Genomic DNA, 18,849 nt, shown 5'->3' on the forward strand with positions numbered 1-18,849 from the left:
TCGATCTCCTGACCTCGTGATCCGCCCGTCTCGGCCTCCCAAAGTGCTGGGATTACAGGCTTGAGCCACCGCGCCCGGCCAAAAATTGTTAATCATAATGAGGAAATCAAAATTAAAACCCAAATGTACCTGATAATGTAACAAAAATAAAGTGAAATGCTTAAAAAAATAAAATTTGACACTTTGCAACCTTTTTAAGTATTCAGTTTTGTTTCAGATAGCTGTGGTAATGAAGGTTGATATAATTTTTTTGAGGGGCAAAGGGTAAATATGTTATATATTCAGACCTGTAAAAATGTTCATGTACTTTAAGCTAGTAAAACCACTGCTGGGAATTTATTCTAAATGAATAACTTTTAAAAGAGAAAAGCCTCCTATGCAGAGATAAGTCTAACTATATTACTTGCAGTAACTTGAAACTAGATATAACCAAAATGTTTCTACATACAGGAATGGATAAAAGACAGTATATCAACTTAATTTTTTTAAAGTAGCCTTTAAACTAATTCTGATGCTATGCAGAAATAAGCAAACATTTTTAAAGTAACGCCAAGTAGAAAAAATAGAACTTAAATTTGTTGGTAAACTATGACTACAACTATGTTAAAATCATGTATTTATGCATGTGAATGAAGTTTTGAAGGGAAATGGAAAAACAGTATTAGGATTTCTGGCCTATAAATTTTTCTTTATATATGATTTTGAAGTTGATTTTCTAGTAAGTTAAAATCATACCAATGATGATATTTTTAACTGAGAATTCGACATTTTAAAGTATATGTTTATTATCTTTTTTTTTTTTTTTTTTTGAGGCAGAATTTCACTCTGTCACCCAGGCTGGAGTGCAGTGTCACGATCTCAGCTCACTACAGCCTCTCCCTCCCTGGTTCAAGAGATTCTCCTGCCTCAGCCTCCCAAGTAGCTGGGACTACAGGAGTGCACCACTGCGCCTGGCTAATTTTGTATTTTTAGTAGAGAGGAGGTTTCACCATGTTGGCCAGGATGGTCTCAATCTACTGACCTTGTGATCCGCCCACCTCGGCCTCCCAAAGTGCTGGAATTACAGGCGTGAGCCACCACGCCCAGCCTATTATCATTTTTAAATTAAAAAAAATGAGCATAAATGGCCAGGTGCAGTGGTTCACGCCTATAATCCCAGCACTTTGGAAGGCCGAGGCACGTGGATCACCTGAGGTCAGGAGTTCAAGACCAGCCTGGCTAACATGGTGAATCCTGTCTCTACTGAAAATATAAAATTAGCTGGGCCTGGTGGCATGCGCCTGTAATCCCAGCTACTCGGGAGGCTGAGACGGGAGAATCTCTTGAACCTGGGAGGCAGAGGTTGCAGTGAGCCAAGATCATGCCACTGCATTCCAGCCTGGGCAACAAAGTGAGACTCCATCTCAAAAAAAAAAAAAAAAAAAAAAAAAAAAAGAATATAAAGGTAGAGGTCTCTTAAGTTGGTCAGGGCCAACCCTAATACAAAAACATGAGATGGCTTGTGGGTACCTTCTTCCAGTCTTTCGTTATACGTTTCCATTTATAAAGTTGATAAAACAGCAACTTAATTTTTTGTGACCTTCCTTTTCCTTAGCATCTTCTCAGAAGTAAAGTCTTGTTTTACATGATTCTAGAAGACTGTCACTGCTGCATGATAGAATCTCAGCAGACAGAGACACACAAGAATAAACTTCTGTAGGTTGAAGGAAAAAAATAGTATAGCTGTAAGCTAATTCTAGTCTTCTCAGTGTCTAGGAAACCATAAACTTGGAACTTTCATTAGTGAGGGTGTTGGATAATATTCATCTGGTAGCAGACATTATTAATCTCAAATGCACGCACTTTGTTTTTCCCTTCTGCTTGCAGTCCAAAAATTACTAAGCATTCAAATGAGCTTCAGAAATCCCAAGGATACAAGTCATTCAGTTTCAGAGATCTTTGTTTTGTTTTCTAATCTTTGTGAAATCATGTTAGGAATGTTTGCCATAATCTTACCAGTGAACAAAGCAACAGCTAACAAACTAAAGTACACTAGAATCCCCTGAGGTCTTGATTAAAATGCACTCCACCTCCAAAAATCCAAACTTAGTAGGTCTGGAGTGAGATCCTGGAATCTACATTTTAAACACTTTTCTGGTTGGTCCTGGGGCTCACACCTGTAGTCCCAGCACTTGGGGAGGCCGAGGCGGGAGGATCACTTGAGCCCAGGAGTTGGAGGCTGCAGTGAGCTATGACTGTGCCTCTGAGTAGCCATTGCACTTCAGCTGGCTGAACAAAACCCTGTTTCAAAAATTTTCTCACCCTGTCTGTATCTGGAACTTACAGGCACATACCATTGTGCCTGGCCTGGAATCTGCATTTTTAACAAGCCCTCAGGGTTTTTCAGCTACCGGTGGTACAACAAACATAGGTTTTAAAATGTTGTTATAAATTAAGGCTGCTTGATATAAGTATTTTTTAAAGTTACTCTGCTATCAATATTTTGGCCCTAGCAACTGTAAAACTAGGTAGATATTTTCCCAGAGAAAAGTGTTTAGTGCCAAAACCAGAATTATTTCCTCAGATATTTGTAATCCTCTAGAATGATTTAGAACTGTTCCTGTATGGTGACTCATCTTTCTCTAACAAGTTGGCAAAGGTGAATGAGGGGGTGTGAATGTGCATATTTATGCACATGATGCAGAAATGAGAATGAGAAAATCTGGCATCTCATTTATTTTCTCGGTTGCATCCTAAAGAAATACAGCCAGTGGTTAAAAGCAGACATATCCTTCCAATCAAGAGGGCAATCTGCCCATATGCTTCTTGCCTGTCTCTGCCCAGGGTGAAAAAGAAACAAATATTTTCTTTTCTTTTTCTTTCTTTTTTTTTTTTTTTTTTTTTTGAGACGGAGTCTCGCTCTGTCGCCCGGGCTGGAGTGCAGTGGCCGGATCTCAGCTCACTGCAAGCTCCGCCTCCCGGGTTCACGCCATTCTCCTGCCTCAGCCTCCGGTGTAGCTGGGACTACAGGCGCCCACCACCTCGCCCAGGTAGTTTTTTGTATTTTTTAGCAGAGACGGGGTTTCACCGTGTTAGCCAGGCCGGTCTCGATCTTCTGACCTCGTGATCCGCCCATCTCGGCCTCCCAAAGTGCTGGGATTACAGGCTTGAGCCACCGCGCCCGGCCCTTTTCTTTTTCTTTTTTTTGAGATGGAGTCTCGCTCTGTTGCCAGGCTGAAGTGCAATGGCGTGATCTCGGCTCACTGCAACTTCCGCCTCCTGGGTTCAAGCAGTTCTATGCCTCAGCCTCCAGAGTAGCTGGGATTACAAGCACTCGCCCCCATGCCCAGCTAATTTTTGTATTTTTAGTAGAGATGGGGTTTCACCATCTTGGCCAGGCTGGTCTTGAACTTCTGACCTTGTGATCCACTCGCCTAAGCCTGACAACGTGCTGGGATTATAGGTGTGAGCCACCACGCCTGGCGAAACAAATGCTTTACAAGTTTGACCCTGTCCAACTGTAATCCTTTCACAATCTGGCTCAGGATGAGTTTTGTTTTGTTTTTGAGGTGGAGTCTTGCTGTGTCTTACCTAGGCTGGAGTGCAGTGGCGCGATCTTGGCTCACTGCAGCCTCTGCCTCCCAGGTTCAAGTGATTCTCCTGCCTCAGTCTCCCAAGTAGCTAGGACTACAGACATGTGCCACCATGCCCAGCTAATTTTGTATTTTTAGTGGAGATGGGGTTTCACCATATTGGCCAGGCTGGTCTGGAACTCCTGACCTGCTCCCACCTAACTCGGCCTCCCAAAGTGCTAGGATTACAGGCGTGAGCCATCGTGCTCGGCCTAGGATGAGTTTTTTTGTTTTATTTTTGTTTTTTTTTGTTTGTTTGTTTGTTTTGTTTTTTTTTTGAGACAGTCTTGCTCTGTCGGCCAGGCTGGAGTGCAGTGGTGCAATCTCAGTTCACTGCAACCTCCGCCTCCTGGGTTCAAGCAATTCTGCCTCAGCCTCCCAAGTAGCTGGGCCTACAGGTGCCCACCACCACGCCCAGCTAATTTTCTTTTTTTTGTTTGTTTTGAGACTGAGTCTTGCTCTGTCGCCCAGGCCAGAGTGCAGTGGCGCCATCTCGGCTCACTTCAAGCTCCGCCTCCCGGGTTCACGTCATTCTCCTGCCTCAGCCTCCCTAGTAGCTGGGACTACAGGCACCCGCCACTACGCCTGGCTAATTTTTTGTATTTTTAGTAGAGATGGGGTTTCATTGTGTTAGCCAGGATGGTCTCAATCTCCTGACCTTGTGATCTGCCCACCTCGGCCTCCCAAAGTGCTGGGATTACAGGCGTAAGCCACTGTGCCCAGCCTGCCAATTTTTGTATTTTTAGTAGAGACAGGGTTTCACCAGGTTGGCCAGGATGGTCTTGATCTTCTGACCTGGTGATTCGCCCGCCTCGGCCTCCCAAAGTGCTGGGATTACAGGCTTGAGTCACTGTACCCGGCCCCAACTCATTTTCTAACACAAGGAAGGCAAAGTTTCTGGCCTAAAAAAAACTTCAGATTTTTATTTCTTGGACTTTTGGAAATTCCTTTGGAACAGTGTTTTCAGGCAAGCATAAGAGTGTGCTCAAGCATAGGTTACTGTGAACATTTTGGCATCAACGCGTAATGAGCTTGTATCCCAAATACTGACATCCATTGCCAACCATGCAGAATACTTGAAAATATATCTCTTGGCCGGGCGCGGTGGCTCAAGCCTGTAATCCCAGCACTTTGGGAGGCCGAGACGGGTGGATCACGAGGTCAGGAGATCGAGACCATCCTGGCTAACACTGTGAAACCCCGTCTCTACTAAAAAAATACAAAAAAACTAGCCGGGCGAGATGGCGGGAGCCTGTAGTCCCAGCTACTCGGGAGGCTGAGGCAGGAGAATGGCATGAACCCGAGAGGAGGAGCTTGCAGTGAGCTGAGATCCGGCCACTGCACTCCAGCTTGGGTGACAGAGCAAGACTCCGTCTCAAAAAAAAAAAAAAAAAAAAGAAAAAGAAAATGTATCTCTTAATCTTTATCTGGGTTTCAGTAAATTCTTTCTTTCTTTCTTTCTTTTTTGGAGATGGAGTTTCGCTCTTGTTGCGCAGGTTGGAGTGCAGTGACACCATCTCGGATCACTGCAACCTCTGCCTCCCAGATTCAAGTGATTCTCCTGCCTCAGCCTCCCGAGTAGCTGGGGAGTACAGGTGTCTGCCACCATGCCTGGCTAATTTTTTGTATTTTTAGTAGAGACAGGGTTTCACCATGTTGGTCAGGCTGGCCTGGCTGGTCTCAAACTCCTGAACTCAGGTGATCCACCCTCCTCAGCCTCCCAAAGTGCTGGGATTATAGGCGTGAGCTACCGTGCCCCGCCTTCAGTAAATACTTTCAGGCAGCATCAAGTCAGTAAACCTGACTGTGGACCTCTGTTCTAAAGAAGTTATTAATACACATCTGTCATGTTTGGGGGCGGGGTGGAGGGGAAGAAAGCTCAAGCACACCTTAGAAAGCAAAACTCCAGATTAAAAAGCAGTATGAGTCAGGGCTGTTTTACTTCCTGACTGGGCACTACACATCAAGGTTAATTTCATGTAGGACATGAAATTGACGTGAAATTCTGTCATGTAGGACTTCTGTCATATAAGTTTGGAGGTCAGTGGACCAAAGGGTCCAAGGCACCTTCATCAACCACAGGTCTGAGATACCTTAGTTTTTGGGGACGGAGACTTTCTGTCACCCAGGCTGCAGTGCAGTGGTGCGATCTTGGCTCACTGCAACCTCCATCTCCCAGGTTCAAATAGTTCCCACCTTTGCTTATTGACTATCATAGAATCTCAGAACTTCCCCTCCTCTGTCCACAATTCTGTCTTCTTTTTACACAGATACCTCTTTGGATATGAATGAGGAGTCTCCTCTCTTTGAAGAGGTTTTCTCCCAATCAGAAATGTGGGAAATAAAATTAATTCCTCCAAAATGAGGTGGAAGCTAAGAAGCCAGAGCTGAGTGTGTAGCTGAGACAGCATAGGCAGCTTTTCTTTTTTTTTTTTTTTTAAGACAAGGTCTTAACTCTGTTGTCCAGGCTGGAGTGCAGTAGTGTGATCACAGCTCACAGCTCACTGCAGCCTTGATTTCCTGGGTGCAAACCAACCTTCTGCCACAGGCTCAGTGTAGCCGGGACCACCAGCACGTGCAACCACACGTAGCTAACTTTTTGATTTTTTGTAGAGACAGGGTCTCACCTTGTTGTCTGGGCTGGTATCGAACTCTTGGGCTCAAGTGATCTTCCCACCTTGGCCTCCAAAAGTGTGTGAGCCACAGCACCGGGCGGGAATTTTTTTTTTTTTATTTTTGTTTTTGAGACAGAGTCTCGCTCTGTCGCCGAGGCTCGAGTGCATGGTGCAATCTCGGCTCACTGCAAGCTCCGCCTCCCGGGTTCACGCCATTCTCCTGCCTTAGCCTCCTGAGTAGCTGGGACTATAGGCACCTGCCACCACGCCCGGCTAATTTTTCTTATTTTTAGTGGAGACGGGTTTTCACCGTGTTAGCCAAGATGGTCTCGATCTCCTGACTTCGTGATCTGCCCCCCTCGGCCTCCCATAGTGCAGGGATTGCAGGTAGGAGCCACTGCGCCCAGCCTTTTTTTTTTTTTTTTTTTTTTTTAAAGAGATGGGTCTTGCCATATTGCCCAGGCAGGCTTTGAACCCTGGACTCAAGTGTTTTTCCTGCCTCAGCCTCACAAGTAGCTGGACTATACAGGCCTGCACCACCACGCTGAGCTTTAGAAATTTTTTTTTTTTTTGAGATGGAGTCTCACTCTGTCGTCCAGGCTAGAGTGCAGTGGCGCAATCCTGGCCCACCACAACCTCTGCCTTCTGGGTTCAAGTGATTCTCCTGCCTCAGCTTCCAGAGTAGCTGGGATTACAGGTGTGCACTACCACACCTGGCTAATTTTTGTATTTTTATTTATATTTATTTATTTATTTTTGAGACAGAGTCTCACTCTATCACCCAGGCTGGAGTGCAGTGACTGGGTCTCCACTCACTGCAAACTCTGCCTCCCGGGTTCAAGTGATCCTCCTGCCTTCAGCCTCCCAAGTAGCTGGGATTACAGGCATGTGCCACCACACCCAGCTAATTTTTTTTTTTTTGTACTTTTAGTAGAGATGGGGTTTCACTCTGTAGGCCAGGCTGGTCTCTAACTCCTGACCTTAAGTGATCCGCCTGCCTCAGCCTCCCAAAGTGCTGGGATTACAGGTGTGAGCCACTATGCCTGGCCTATTATGATTATTTTACAGATGCAAAGCTGAGGCCCAGAGAGGTTAGGCAATTAATTACCAGAGGTCACATAGCTAATAGGCAGTGGAGTTGGATGTCAAACCTAGGTCTGACTCCAAAACTCACACTCTTTCCAAGGTCGTGTTTTGTTTTTTTGTTTTGTAGAGATGGGATCTCACTTTGTTGCCCAGGCTGTCTTGCACTCCTCCCTTCAAGGGACCCTCCCATCTCGGCCTCCCAAAGTGCTGGGATTACAGGTGTGAGCCACCCACACTTGGCCTGTATTTGTGTTTAGGACATTAGACTAGGGTTGGCAAACATTTTCTGTAAAGAGACAGATAGTAAATATTTTCAGCTTTATGGACCGTTAGTCATAACCACTCAACTCTGCCTTTAGAGCAGGAAAGTAGCCATGGACAATATATAAATGGGCATGGCCAGATTTGGTTTGCAGGAGAACATGCATTAAATTGCAAGAAAACATCTCAGGCACAGTTATGCTAAAGAAGTTACAGTCAGATTGCCCTGGTATCCTACCTGGATATGTTTCTTTTTCTTTTAAGAGATAGAAGGGAATAAATGATAATCATGCCTGTTCTAAATAGGAGTCTGAATTCCTTATCAAAGTATATTGGAAACACCAATCTAGCTGTAATTTTCCAACTGTCAACAGGAAATGGTATTTCAGAATAACTGAATTTCAGAGTAGTTTGAAAAGGACAGGCAAAATTTCTCCTGTTTCAGATAAACTCTAATAGAAGAAGTTAAGCTTTAAAAACCAGTTTAACATGTTCTGTGGTCACTGGTTATATGTGCTCTGTTGCACTACCTCTGAACAACCTTGACTTTGTACCATAACAATAAAATAACTCAAAAGGGTTTTGCTTTCTGAAGGCATACAAGTACCTGATGACTTCAGAAATACCAAGAGAAATGAATATTTAAAGAATGAGGCCGGGTTCAGTGTCTCACACCTGTAATTCCAACACTTTGGAGGATCCGGTCTCTGCAGAACATACTAACATGTTGATATTCATTTGTTCAAGCAACATTTATTGATGGTAACTCTGAACCAGGCCCTGTTCTTGGCACTGAGAATACAATGGGTAGAACATATGAATTATCCTGGAGCTTCTACATCAGTGGGGAGTTTTTCTGGAAAAAGGAAATAATGCTTCAGGAATGTGGTAGGAAAAACGCAGTGATATAAAAAGGAGAAAATTCTTACCCAGGCTCAGTAACTCATGCCTGTAATCCCAGCACCATGGGAGGCCAAGGCAGGAGGACCACCCAAGGTCAGGAGTTCGAGACCAGCCTGGCCAACATAGTGAAATGCCATATCTATTAAAAATACAAAAATTAGCCAGGCATGGTGGTGGGCACCTGTAATCCTAGCTACTGGGGAGGCTGAGGAAGGAGAATCGCTCCAACCTGGGAGGCAAAGTTTGCAGTGAGCAGAGATCAACCCATTGCGCTCCAGCCTGAGTGGCAAGAGTGAAACTCCATCTCAAAAAAAAAAAAAAAAAAAAAAAAAAAGTGAGGAAAACTCTCCAGGGTGAAATTCAGTACAAGAAAATAGAATATTGATCTTTCCTGAAGGAAAGAATATGGTTCAAAGCCAGGTCATCATTTAGGCTAAGGAATTTATTCCCAGATACAAACAAATTTAGGGATTATATTAACCATGAGCCCTCCTTGAAAAGATAGCAAGAGCATTGGTCATAGTGGCTCAAGCTTGTAATCCTAGCACTTTGGGAGGCCGAGGCGGGTGCATCACCTGAGGTCAGGAGTTCGAGACCAGCTTGGCTAACACAGTGAAACCCCGTTCTCTACTAAAAATACAAAAATTAGCTGGGCGTGGTGGCATGTACCTGTAATTCCAGCTACATGGGAGGCTGAGGCAGGAGAATCGCTTGAACCTGGAGGTGGAGGTTGCAGTGTGTCAAGACCATGCCATTGCACTCCAGTCTGAGAGACAACAGTGAGAAACTCTGCCCCAAAGGAAAAAAAAAAAAAAAATGACAGCAAGAGCCAGTCACCTAGTGGTGAAGCGAGAAGCTTAGGAAAAGGACTCAGTGAGCAATGGACATGTACTTTATAGAACTAAAACTACATAACTGGAGCAGTATGATTTCAGAAGATAATTACAAAAAAATAGAGATGGAGTCTTGCTATGTTGCCCAGGCTGATCTCAAACTCCTGGGCTTAAGCAATCCTCCTGCCCTGGCCTCCCAGAACACTGGGATTACAGGCGTGAGTCCAGAAGATAATTTTTATATCCAGCCTGTTCTCGTTATTTGTGTTAGTTATGTCCTATTAAGTGTCCTCAAACACTGAATTAGCAAATACTGAACCATTGCTCCTAGGGGAAGTACAAGGTTAGGTTTCTGCAAGCCTCTGGTCACAATATTTTTGTCAGCGGATCAACACATAACTTTCTGTGTGTTTCTGTTTAAAGGCTTCTGATTTAATACATACTGTTGATTCATTAACATTGGACTTATGGCCAACAGCACTCTAACTCATGCTTGAATGAAGCTTACCCAACACATGTATTTTCTCTATAAGGCACATCATAGCCTTCTCCTGCTTAGAAACATTAGACAGCACTTCAGCATTATGCTTGGGCACCATTTTATTTATTTATTTATTTATTTATTTATTATTTTTGAGGTGGAGTCTTGCTCTGTTGCCCAGGCTGGAGTGCAGTGGCATGATCTCAGCTCACTGCAACCTCTGCCTCCCAGGTTCAAGCAATTCTCCTGCCTCAGCCTCCCAAGTAGCTGGGATTACAGGAGTGCACCACCACACCTAGCTAATTTTTGTGTTTTTAGTAGAGACGGGGTTTCACCATGTTGCCCAGGCTGGTCTTGAACTCCTGAGCTCAAAGTGATCTGCCTGCCTTGGCCTCCCAAAGTGCTAGGATTACAGGCGTGAGACACCATGCCCAGCCCTAGATATATTATTTAGCTCTCCTTTATAAGTGAGAACATGCAGTATTTGTGTTTCTGCATCTGTGTTATTTCACTTAAGATAACGGCCTCCAGTTCTATTCTTATGTTGCTGCAAAAGACATGATTTCATCCTTTTTTATGAGTACATAGTATTCCATTGTATATATACATCATATTTTCTTTTTCCAATCATCTGTTGATAGATACTTAGGTTGATTCCACATCTTTGCTATTGTGAATAGTGCTGCAATAAACCTATGAGTGGACACCATTTTAAACAGTGAAATAACCAAGAAAAAGCACAGGAACTGGTTGGGCATGGTGGCTCACGCCTGTAATCCCAGCACTTTGGGAGGCTGAGATGGGTGGATCACCTGAGTTCAGGAGTTCGAGACCAGCCTGGCCAACATGGTGAAACCCTGTCTCTACTAAAAATACAAAAAGTAGCGGAGCGTGGTGCTGGCCGCCTGTAATCCCAGCTACTCAGGAGGCTGAGGCAAGGAGAATCGCTTGAACCTGGGAGGTGGAGGTTGCAGTGAGCTGAGATCACGCCACTGTACTCCAGCCTGGGCGACAAGAGCAAAATTCCATCTCAAAAAAAAAAAAAAAAGAAAAGAAAAGAAAAGAAAAGAAAAAGAAAAAGAAAAAAGAAAAAGCACAGGAAGCAAAAAACGTTGCACTAAGTGACTGTCACCTAAGTGTCCGTGAAAAGGATACCTGTTTAGAGTATGAGAGCTGAAACAAATAAGAAGGCAGAGTGTTGCTCTCTCTGACCTCAGCTGAGATCATGCATGTCAGGCAACACAATTTTTTTGCCATTCTACACATGTCCATGAATGACTGAAAAGGTTCCTCAAATATTGATTTTGGGGTGATGAATAAATTTTCACATAAGAAATCCACAAATATGGCCAGGCACGGTGGCTCACGCTTGTAATCCCAGCACTTTGGGAGGCTGAGGCAGGCAGATCACCTGAGGTCGGGAGTTCAAGACCAGCCTGGCCAACACGGCGAAAACCTGTCTCTACTGAAAATACAAAAATTAGCCAGGCGTGGTGGCGCACATCTGTAATCCCAGCTATTCGGGAGGCTGAGGTGGGAGAATTGCTTGAACCCGAGAGGTGGAGGTTGCAGTGAGCCAAGATCACGACACTGCACTCTAGCCTAAGCAACAATGTGAGAATCTGTCTAAAAATAATAATAATAATAATAATAATAAATAAAACACCAAAACCAAAAAGAAATCCACAAATGTGGCTGGATGGGGTGGCTCACACCTATAATCCCACACTTTGGGAGGCTGGGGCAGGAGAATCATTTGAGCTCAGTGGTTCAAGACCAGCCTGAGCAACATGGCAAGACCTCATCTCTACCAAAATTCAAAAAAAAATAGTCGGGTGTGGTGGCACTTGCCTGTAGTCTCAGATACTTTCAGGGCTGAGGCAGGAGGATTGCTTGAGCCTAGGAAGTCAAGGCTGCAGTGAGCTGTGATCGTGCCACTGCACTCCAGCCTGTGTGACAGAGTGAGACCCTGTCTCAACAAACAAAAAAAAAAAAAGAAGAAAGAAAGAGAGAGAGAGAGAAAGAAAAGAAAAGAAAGAAAAGAAAAAAGAAAGAAAGAAAGAAAGAAAGAAAGAAAGAAAGAAAGAAAGAAAGAAAGAAAGAAAGAAAGAAAGGAAAAGAAAGAAAGATCCAGAAATAACGAGAATCGACTGTATTTGACAATGGGAAGAGAGTGCATGTTTCTAGGGGTGTATGTATGTATTCTGAAAGAAGGATCAAGGAGGATTTGAGAGGCAATATAGGTCTATTAACTTTCTCATTTTTCTTGGTAGGGAATGAGTTGATAGAACAGATACAGTAAATAGAACAGAAACTCTGTGACTGATATATCAATACACAGAGGCTTAAATATTTATTTTGAAACTATACAAGGAATCACCAGGTGAGCTAAAAATAATGTTATAACTAATAAAAATCAGAAGGTAGAAGTCCAGTTAGTGGAGAGAAGTATTAAGTGTGTTAATGTCCTCATCACATATCACAAATAATCATTAGATATTGTCTCAAGGTACTAACGCCAGGGCTAGAGTAGAGTCAGGAAAGAGCTATTCTGACAAAGATCAGCAGCAGAGCACACAGCAGAAGTGGGCAGCACACTCCGAGTTGGAAATCCAGTTTCCAGATGCCCAGAAATCCTTGCCAGGGGTTGCATGTTGGTGAATAATTAAGTGTGGATAGATGTATTTCAGTCTGGAACAGTTCTGCATGTAGTCTACTTCTGGCATACAGGTCACACATCTACATTCCATGAAAAAGGATTTTAATTTTTTTTTTTTCTTTGAGAGGGAGTCTTGCTCTGTTGCCCAGGCTAGAATGCAGTGGTGAGATCTTGGCTCACTGCAACCTCCGCCTCCCAGGTTCAAACAATTCTCCTGTCTCAGTCTCCTGAGTAGCTGGGACTACAGGCACACACCACCATGCCTGGCTAATTTTTGTATTTTTAGTAGAGACAGGATTTCACTATGTTGGTCAGGCTGGTCTTAAACTCCCGACCTCAGGTGATCCACCCACCTTGGCCTCCCAAAGTGCTGGAATTACAGGAGTGAACCACCGGGCCCAGCCGTAAATATTTCATACAGAGTTATCAAGGTGTTTACCAGAAGAATTAAAACAAGCTATAAACTTCCCAATATGAGAAAGAATACATACATACAAAAGAAACCCCGAGAAAACAACAACAAAAAAGAAGACAATCCATAAAGCAAAAGATAGTGAACCGAGAAGTCGCTAACCCTGGAAAATATAGCATTGCAGAATTCAGTTCAGTTGTGTCCATGTGGGACCTCTGAGAAGATGGGGATGGATGTGCAAGAGATCTATTTCAGAGAGTGTGAAGGATAAAGGAGGAGGGAGTGGGAATAGGCAGAGGGAGGCTTCACACCATGATGTGGGCAGTTTGGCACCTGAGAATGGAGAGGAGAAAGGAAAAGTTGGGTAGGAAAAGCCTCAGACCCCAGCACAGTTCTGAGGATATTTCAGCCAGACTGATGGGGAGTCCTTGAGCCAAAGTTTCCAAGTAGAGAGTGCCACATGGAACAGGAATGACCTGCCTGGCCTGGCTCAGTGATTGGTGGGGAGCAGCATCAGGAGCCATGGCTTCATGGGCTATCGGCCAACTCAGCTGTGGTTCTTCCAGAAGTTTCTCTGAAAGGCAGGTCTTAGGCACTTCTGTGGGTACCACGCCAAGTATATGTTATGCCAGTACATGTAAAAGGATATATTCATTTATCTTTTTTAAAGGATCTGAGAGTGGGTCATAAAATAAAACCCAATTTGATCCTATATATAAGATCCATAAAATGGGGCCAGGTCTGGTGGCTCACGCCTGTAATCCCAGCACTTTGGGAGGCTGAGGTGGGTGGATCACCTGAAGTCAGGAGTTTGAGACCAGCCTGGCCAACAGGGTGAAACCCCCATCTCTACTAAAAATACAAAAAAATAGCTGGGCGTTGTGGTGGGCACCTATAATCCCAGCTACTTGAAAGGCTGAGGCAGAGAATTGCTTGAACCCAGGGGGCGGACATTGCAGTGACCCAAGATCGCCCCACTGCACTCCAGCCTGGGCAGCAGAGTGGAATTCTGTCTCAAAAAAAAAAAAAAAAAAAAAAAGTCTGTAAAATAAAGGGATTCAGAAGGTAAAAAGGATAAAGATATAGTAGGCAAATGCTGATGAAAAGAGAGCCCAGTTATGATAAAAATATCATTTGAGGCTGGGCGTGGTGGCTCACGTCTGTAAACCCAACACTTTGGGAGGCTGAGGCGGGAGGATCACAAGGTCAAGAAATCGAGACCAGCCTGGCCAACATGGTGAAACCCTGCCTCTACTAAAAATACAAAAATTAGCTGGGCATGGTGGCGCACGCCTGTAGTCCCACCCACTCGGAAGACAGGCAGGGAAATCACTTGAACCCGGGAGGCGGAGGTTGCAGTGAGCTGAGATCACATCACTGCACTCCAGCCTGGCAACAGAGCAAGACTCTGTTTCAAAAAAAAAAAAAAAAAAAAAAAAAAAAAATATATATATATATATATATATATATATATATATATATATATATAAATTGGTGGAATTAAAGGTAAAAGGGGCAGATAAAATTAAAAAGGACCTAACACCTGAAACATTAAGTATAGGTAATAAAATAAAAAAACTACAAAAATAAAGCTTAATAGTTTGGGTAACTTGAATTTGCCCAACTGTAATGTTGTTGTACTTTGATGTTGTGTTTTTATTATTTAAAAAGAATCCCCCATTGTTGGCATTTAGATACTCATTATTTTCAGAGGATGCAAGAGAAAGAAGAGTCCTGATTCCCAGACCAGACCAAGCTCCCTATTTAAGTTCTCATCTTACACTCTATCTCCTTTACATGGCACATATCACAGGTAGCAGTTTTATACTTATTTGTGTGTATTATTTCATTACTGACTGATTCTTCCTCTAAAATGCCACCTGACATAGAATCTAGGATAGAGTAGATTCTTTTGGAATGAATTGCACATGTTCTCTGAGAATGAGAGATAATATATGTAAAGCTCTTATAATATTTAGTATTTAGGGGAACAAGGAAATCTATTTCACTCAATACTTATGATGGACTTCTCCGGGGGACAGTGCCATTACAAAAATAACTAAGACTTAAAAAAAATTATGTAGGGCTGGGCGTGGAGGCTCATGCTGTAATCCCAGCACTCTGGGAGGCCGAAGCAAGTGGATCGCTTGAGCCCCGGAGTTCAAGACTAGCCTGGACAACATAACGAAAGCCTGTCTCTACAAAAAATATAAAAATTAGCCAGGCATGGTGGTGTGCGCTTGTAGCCCCAGCTACTTGAGAGGTTGAGGTGGGAGGACTGCTTCAGCCCAGGAGGCAGAGGTTGCATGAGCCGACATCGTGCCACTGCACTCCAGCCTGGGTGACAGAGCAAGACACTGTCTCAAAACGCAAAACAAAACACAAAACCAGACAATTAAACAGTCCTCTTCTTGGGAAATGAATCTTTGTCTTCTCAAGTATGATCTCATTCAGATTAGTCTCCCCAGGATTCCTCTCTTGGGCAGATACGTGGCAAGTGAAAGATGACATAATTTCCCCAGGCCACCTGGTGAGTCAGTTGCACACCCAGGAACAAAACCCAGCCTTACTGATAGCTAAGAAGGTGAGGCTCAGCCCTACCCCAAGACACTTCCTGATCAATAAGATGACTAATTACACAGGCAGCTCTTTGCTCTGGGTCTTTCTCTACAAACAACTAGGCAAGTCCATGTTCCCAGGAGCATGCAACTTACAGGAAGAGGAAATGAAAGAGGCTAATGGATGGAGAAAATGTTTACATCACCAGCATGCCTCACTACACATGCTACTTGATGCAGTAGAGTAAAAGGAGGATTGCGCGCATTTGGGGTTCAACATTAACCACCTGTTTTCTAGGATGAGGGATTTCAAATTTCAAAGCCTCCTTAACTTTTTTTTTTAAGAGATAGAGTCTCGATTATTTATCTACCTGATTTACCACAGTTTTGAGCACTAAACAGAGGATGCAGATAATTTTCAGATACCAAGAAAAATTATTTAAAATGGCAAGCTTGGCTGGGCACAATGTCTCACACCTGTAATCCCAACATTTTGGGAGGCTGAGGCGGGCAGATCACCTGGGTCAGGAGTTCAAGACCACCTTGGCCAACATGATGAAACCCTGTCTCTACTAAAAATACAAAAATTAGCTGGGCATGGTGGCAGGTGCCTCTAATTCCAGCTACTTGGGAGGCTGAGGCAGGAGAATCACTTGAATCCCGGAGATGGAGGTTGCAGTGAGCCAAGATTGCACCACTGCACTCCAGCCTGGGTGACAGAGCAAGACTCCGTATCAAATAAATAAATAAATAAAATGGGAAGCTTTTAGTCCTAGATAAGTCTCTTTAACTTCATGAAAGCAGAAATCCTACAGACGGTGTTTTCTGGGAACAAATTTCACTAATTGTGAAGTAACGATAAGAACCATCAATTTAAGTGTAACCAACAAGTAACATCTAGTCACATGTAAATTTCCTTTAAGTTCATTTAATTTTTATTTATTTATTTATTTACATATTTATTTATTTGGGGGGTCAGTTTTGTGCTGATTCTATTATGAAACTTCACTCATTCCTGAGTACCAGAGCCTTTGCGAAAAGTTTCAATAAATGCATACCTGAACAGACTCAGGTTATTAAAGATGGGCAGGGACCCCAAGACGAAGGCTACTCTGAGTCTTCGAATGAAGGAGAATAATTCCTGGATGTGCAAATGAAGATTCATTGAGAACAGGGACCCAGAGCAAATGCTTCCTGAATTCCTATTGGAGGAAGTCAGACAGATGTTTCCCAGGGCACTCTTGTCTTCTGTTGGCCCATTGCATGTTAACAGCCTTCCCTTTTTGCTCTTGGTCACCAAGAATGGCCATCAGTAGTGCCTTGCCTCTTCTGAGTATCTTACAGAAGATACTCATCATCTCCCACTTGGAGCTGGGAATAACTTGCTGTTCCACATGCTATTGAGTCCTCTACCATGTGCTGGGCACTATGAGGGATATACAAGTAATGAGTTGCCATTTCAAAGAGATTGCGTTCTAGCAGGATAGACACATATGTACATAGATACCTATAATGCATGCCTGAAAGTGGGTTTCCATTGTGTCATCAATGAGGTGCATAAAGGGAGTTTTGGGAGTTCTGGGGTGAAGCATAGTACTTATGGCTGGGAGGGTCAGAGAAGGCTTCATTAAGGTGGCTTTTGGGTTAAACCTTGAAGGAGGATAGGATTTGGAAGAATGGTCTTCTTCTTCTTTTTCTTTTTTTTTTTTTTTTGAGACGGAGTCTTGCTGTATCACCCAGGCTGGAGTGTAGTGGCATGATCTCAGCTCACTGCAAACTCTGCCTCTCGGGTTCAAGTGAATTCTCCTGCCTCAGCCTCCTGAGGCGCTGTGACTATGGGAGCTCGCCACCACACCCAGCTAATTTTTTGTATTTTTAGTAGAGACAGGGTTTCACCGTGTTAGCCAGGATGGTCTCGATCTCCTGACCTCGTGATCCACCCGCCTTGGCCTCCCAAAGTGCTGGGATTACAGGCGTAAGCCACCACACCCGGCGGGAAGAATGGTTTTCTGGTGAAGCAAGAGGTCACTACATACAAGCTCTGGATCAAATATGATTTTGTTGGCCAGGCATGGTGGCTCATGCCTGTAATCCCAGAACCTTGGGAGGCCAAGGTGGACAGATCACCTGAGGTCAGGAGTTCGAGACCAGCCTGGCCAACATGGTGAAACCTCATCTCTTCTAAAAATACCAAAATTAGCCCAGCATTGTGGTGGGCGCCTGTAATCTCAGCTACTTGGGAGGCTGAGGCATGAGAATCACTTGAACCCGGGAGGTGGAGGTTGCAGTGAGCTGATATCATACCACTGCACTCGGGCCTGGGCAACAGAGTGAGACTCTGTCTCCAAAAAACAAAACAAAACAAAAACAAAAACAAGAAAAAAACAAATATCATTTTGCAGCCAGGTGCAGTGGGCTCAGGCCTGTAATCCTACCACTTTAGGAGGCTGCGGTGAGTGGATCACTTGAGGTTGAAAGAGTTTGAGACCAGCCTGGCCAACATGGTGAAACCCTGTCTCTATAAAAAAATACAAAAAGTAGCCGGGCATGATGGCGTGTGCCTGTAGTCCCAGCTATTCAGGGAGGCTGAGGTGGGAGAACTGCTTGAGCCTGGGAGGTGGAGGTTATAGTAAGCTGATATTGCGCCACTGCACTCCAGCCTGGGTGAGAGTGAGACCCTGTCTCAAAATGTGTATATATGATTTTGCAACTTAATTCAACTGGATCCAGCCCTTAACCAGGTCCTATCAGGAACATAAGAAGAACTCCTACAAATATAGAACAACACTCTTGCTTGATACCCAACTAAGGAAAGACCTGTCATGATGCCATCTCATTTTTATTTTCAGACGCAGAAGAAACATGTCCTTCATTCACCAGGCTGAGCTTTCACAGTGCAGTGGTCGGTACGGGACTAAACGTGAGGCTGATGCTCTACACGAGGAAAAACCTGACCTGCGCACAAACCGTCAACTCCTCAGCTTTTGGGAACTTGAATGTGACCAAGAAAACCACCTTCATCGTCCATGGATTCAGGCCAACAGGCTCCCCTCCTGTTTGGATGGAGGACTTAGTAAAGGGTTTGCTCTCTGTTGAAGATATGAACGTAGTTGTTGTTGATTGGAATCGAGGAGCTACAACTTTAATATACAACCATGCCTCTAGTAAGACCAGGAAAGTAGCCATGGTCTTGAAGGAATTTATTGACCAGATATTGGTAAGAGAATTCTTGTAGATGATTCAGAGCTATGTTGAAACTGGCCCATTATCTGAGGGCTTAAAGCCAAGAGATAGCTACAGTGAGCAGGAGGCCTATTTTGCAACATTTTGCAAATGTGAATAAGCCCCAGGGAAGGTGGGATGAGGGGCTGTGCAAAAGGCCCATAGGTGTTCGTTAGGCTGTGCACTGCACAGGGCACCCATGTAAGGG

The 18,849-nt window shown here is 43.9% G+C and overlaps 1 protein-coding gene across 2 annotated transcripts in view; it reads left to right on the forward strand.

Annotated features, from left to right (window-relative positions):
* The window catches only part of LIPH (lipase H), a 61,852-nt gene that overhangs the window by 952 nt on the left and 42,051 nt on the right, over window positions 1-18,849 (forward strand). For both annotated transcript variants that reach the window (XM_010376594.2, XM_030931044.1), the window contains exon 2: window positions 18,269-18,636. In XM_010376594.2, coding sequence (XP_010374896.1) covers window positions 18,269-18,636 — 368 coding nt within the window. The remainder of the gene's footprint in view (window positions 1-18,268; window positions 18,637-18,849) is intronic.

This window comes from Rhinopithecus roxellana, chromosome 1 (assembly GCF_007565055.1).
Source record: "Rhinopithecus roxellana isolate Shanxi Qingling chromosome 1, ASM756505v1, whole genome shotgun sequence".
In the NCBI taxonomy this organism is placed as follows: domain Eukaryota; kingdom Metazoa; phylum Chordata; class Mammalia; order Primates; family Cercopithecidae; genus Rhinopithecus; species Rhinopithecus roxellana.